Consider the following 4,365-nt stretch of genomic DNA (forward strand, 5'->3'; position numbering starts at 1 on the left):
ACTACAATACTAAATGTCAACACATAATAATACATTGAAAATGGATAAATTAGAAAAAAAACAAAAAGGACAATTTTAGTATGTTCATCATAGAAGATATTTATTATTGCATGGTTTAATTCAATATAGTAGTTATAGTTTTTGAGCAAAGGCACTAAATATTTATGACCATTATATTTTATTTTTATATATATATATATATATATATATATATATATATATATATATATATAAATCATAATCATACAATTACCTAAGGATTTATGATCTATTCATTTCAATCTATCAAATCTATTTGGAAGATATATTACTAGACATACATAATTTGAATATGTTCAGCAGACACCAATTAAGTTAATGCCAGAGAATACAGCTAGTGTAAATAATTGATAAAACAATACCATTCAGTCTTCTTACATAAAGATCTGATCAAAATAATGACATGTATGCAATCAATTTTTTTGTGAGAGTGAATGTTCCTGTCCTGTAAAACAATCCCTTGAATACATGTTACCAAGGTACCAATCTTTTTATAAGGGCACAAAGTAAGAACTACTGTAGGTAACAAGGTGTTTTTCTTTTCAGACCTGATTTAGCCCTCTGGGAGTGAACGATTTAAAAGGCACTTTTAAATAGGCACACATTAATTAGTTGACATGTCAGGTCTGTTTTCCTATTGAAAAGTATGTACGTATCTGAAATGAGCCATATGTACATGCATATATTATTCAGCATACAGTTGCATGTTTGACGAGTTAGTACAGAATATCTGGAATGTAACAATAAGCTTCAGTGCCTTTCGAAACCATGGGTAAAAGAAAGCATATATCAGTGGATTAAAGGTAGAATTAATGTAACCTAACCAAATTAAACCATCAAATACAGCCAAAGGTGTGGTGAAATTGACATAGACATCAATCATTGTGTCTGTGAAGTAAGGTACCCAGCAAATAAGAAAGACTCCCATTACTATCCCTAACGTTTTAGCAGCTTTTTGTTCTCTATTACGATTTGCTCTGCTTTTATTGTCTTCTTTAGAATGTGTTCTGTTTTCCATACTCTGTATCATCCTTGCCTGCTTTCTAGCAACAGTGAAAATGCGTGCATATATACCTATCATTGCAAAACATGGCACAAAAAAAACCAGTGCATCCAACATGGCCCATAATTTATTAAACAGGAGTAAACAGCCACCCTCACATGACAATATGGCAACTAAATCTTCTAGACCTTTGTCATTGGATTTGGTGTAAATTAATCCAAAACTGTACATAGCAGGCAACACCCAAGCAAGAGCAATAAATACCCAAGCCACTCTGAAGTTAATTTTACTTGCATAGCGAAGTGGATCACACACTGCATAATAACGATCAATGGCAATGAAGCATAAGTTGAAAATTGAAGCTGTACAAAGCAAGACGTCTATACAGGTGTGCAGTGTGCAAAAGACAGGCCCCATATACCAACAGTTTTCAACTGTTCTTATCATGCTAAAGGGAAGCACACATACCCCTAGCAGAAGGTCAGCTGTGGCCAGTGAAAGGACAAGTAAATTATTTGGTGTGTGAAGCTGTTTGAAGTGTGAGATAGAAATGATCACAACTAGATTTCCACCTATCGTGATCAGAACAGTCAAAAGAAGCACAAAATACATGGCTGTTCGCACACCAACAGATCTAGACATCTTTACACAAGATTTATGCACATTTTGAAAGCAGTACTCTACAGAGTCCATTCCCATTGTAGTTGAATTCATTGTTTTGAAGAAAAATTTCAAACTGTTCTTGCAAGTTCTGTCAGCACTGAATCTAAAAGAGACAAACAAAATACAAAGTTCAAAATCATCCATTAGAGTAGCTGAGAAAATGATATTTATTTTTGTTTTGCAATACATTCTGAAAACAGAAGCTCATTAATGGTAGTTACTATAACGAAGCAATTATTATTATACTATTACAAGTATCTTTTTTTGTTGTTTAGTAAACTGTGTTCATAATATTTCATTGTTTACCTTTAAAATCATATTTTCATTTAAAGGGATCCAGCATATATGTTTCTTATATAGTACAGTCTGTTATTATTAATGATATATTATTTCAAGGTATGCATTACTTTTTCATTAATAATTTAAAAATATCAATTTTGCAGTTATTTGTGACAATAAATAATCAAGTGAACAACTGTTATCCTGTTTTTAGTTTAATTTGTAATGCAGAAATATATCCTTTGCTCCTACATATGCCAATATATGCAGGATTGATTTGCTGAGTAAAGCACCTCCAAAAGCACTTTGGGTAGGAATAGCTTCCCTACAAAAAAATGACATTGAAATAAAAAATGTGAACAGTAATTCCAGCATTCCAGCATTCTTTTAGCTATATGATCACAGCAGGCGAACTACTGTTTACATTTTTAATTCTGTATATATATATATTATATATATGATTATATATATATATATATATATATATATATATATATATATATATATATATATATATATATATATATATATATATATATATATATATATATATATATATATATATATATATATATATGTATAACATAAACATAAAAGTCTCATTTGTAATAAAATAGGTTACAAATTAATATCTTTAAATGTTGTGTTACCAATTCACGTATATTAAAATATAATTTCCAATGACAAATGCAACACTAATTTGTAGCATGTCAAAAAAAACACACTCTTATTACTGTACCTTGCAACAAGTCCTTCGTAGATGAAGATCTGTTGTAATTGTGTTTCTTCTTCGCCTTGATCAACACATTCTGAAAAGTTGACATATCTTGTCATGCTTTTGTAAACAAGCAGAGGGCCTGTGATGCTTGGGGACAGCCCTGTGTGTATAAGATTCTCTCAAAACTATTGGTTGAAGAATGAGTTTTTACTATCACTCATATGATGTTTGGTGCAGTTATCGGAAGTTTGAATCCAGGCTATGCCACTATCGACCATGACCAGGAGCTCCTAGGGGGCAGCACACAATTGGCTAAGTGCTGCCTGGGCAGGGAGGGTTTACAAGTTGTTGTTTTTTTTGTTTTTTTTTTAACTCAAACATGCAATGTTTATACGTACACACGCACGCATATATGTAACCCATATTTTACTGTAAAGGTTATATATATAATCACAAGGAGATCAATGTAATGTTAAGCATTATTATGTATATATTCACAAGGAGATCAATGTAATGTAAAGCATTATTCCAATGCTGGGGGCACAGCAGAGTGTACAGATCAGTGCTAAACAGCACATTTCTAATTAGATTATAATAAAGAAATTAGAAATTAGAAATCCTTTAAGCAACTAATGTACTGTATAACTGGAAATTTTAGCTTGTATTAATTTTGCAGATGTGCTACCTTGGTAGATTTTGATGGCTTTTTGAACTGGCATTTAGTCTGGCATAAAACAATTTTGGCTGCTACTTAATTAACCACTTGTAAAAAAAATATAAAAATAATAATAACACAAAACGTTAGTTAACCTACCATAAACCTGGTTCCCTGAAAGAGAAGATGGTCACCAAAACATCGTTATGGGATATACGCCTGCCTATTGGTAGGTGTCACTGAGCTCTTTCTATCAAAGCTGCCGATAGGCCCTCTCCCCTCCGTGACCCCCTAGTCCCGCCTACCAAGGGTACTTAACCATCACACAGGGAAGACTCAATCAATTTTCGCGATGAAACCGTGATGACGACCGATGTGACCTTGCGGTTGGTGGCCATCTTCTCTTTCAGGGAACCTGATTTACGGTAGGTGAAGTAATGTTCCCTTTCAATTTGAAGAAGTCCACCAAAACATTGTTATGGGAAAATGAGTGCCAGAGCTGTTGCGAGGGAGAGAAGAACAGCGGCATACAAGGGACGCAGGTCTTCCATGCGAGCGTGCAACCTAGTGCCTATTGAAGGCAGTGAGGGATCGATCACATTCAGGCAATAGAACCTGGAAAAAGTAAGCGGGGTAGCCCAGCTAGCCGCATCACAGATTTCAGCCATGGAGGCACCTCTGAAGAGGGCCCATGACGTAGCCACACCTCTCGTAGAATGTGCGGCTACCCACCCAGGCGGGGGCAAGCCAGCACCATCATACGCAGCTGAGACTATAAGAAACTGCAAGATGACAGGCATGGGACAAGAGATTGGATCATGACCGTTAGTACGGCAACAGTATTGAAAATATTTCCATTTATAAGCATACAGCGACCTAGTGGAATGCGCCCTAGCATTCTGCAGAGTACCCACAACCACGTCTGACAGCAATCAATAGCTGGTTCAGGGTTGAGGACTGTATGTATGTATGTGGAAATCTATGTGGAAATAAAATGTATGTGGAACC

The 4,365-nt window shown here is 34.7% G+C and overlaps 1 protein-coding gene across 1 annotated transcript; it reads right to left on the bottom strand.

Moving 5' to 3' along the window:
- Positions 1-724: 724 nt before the first annotated feature.
- On the bottom strand, positions 725-1,756 carry LOC121316394 (trace amine-associated receptor 13c-like). The gene has a single exon (XM_041251472.1). The coding sequence runs from the start codon at positions 1,754-1,756 to the stop codon at positions 725-727; it is 1,032 nt and encodes a 343-aa protein (XP_041107406.1).
- Between the last annotated feature and the right edge of the window lie 2,609 nt (positions 1,757-4,365).

This window comes from Polyodon spathula, chromosome 5 (assembly GCF_017654505.1).
Source record: "Polyodon spathula isolate WHYD16114869_AA chromosome 5, ASM1765450v1, whole genome shotgun sequence".
Classification (NCBI taxonomy): Eukaryota; Metazoa; Chordata; class Actinopteri; order Acipenseriformes; family Polyodontidae; genus Polyodon; species Polyodon spathula.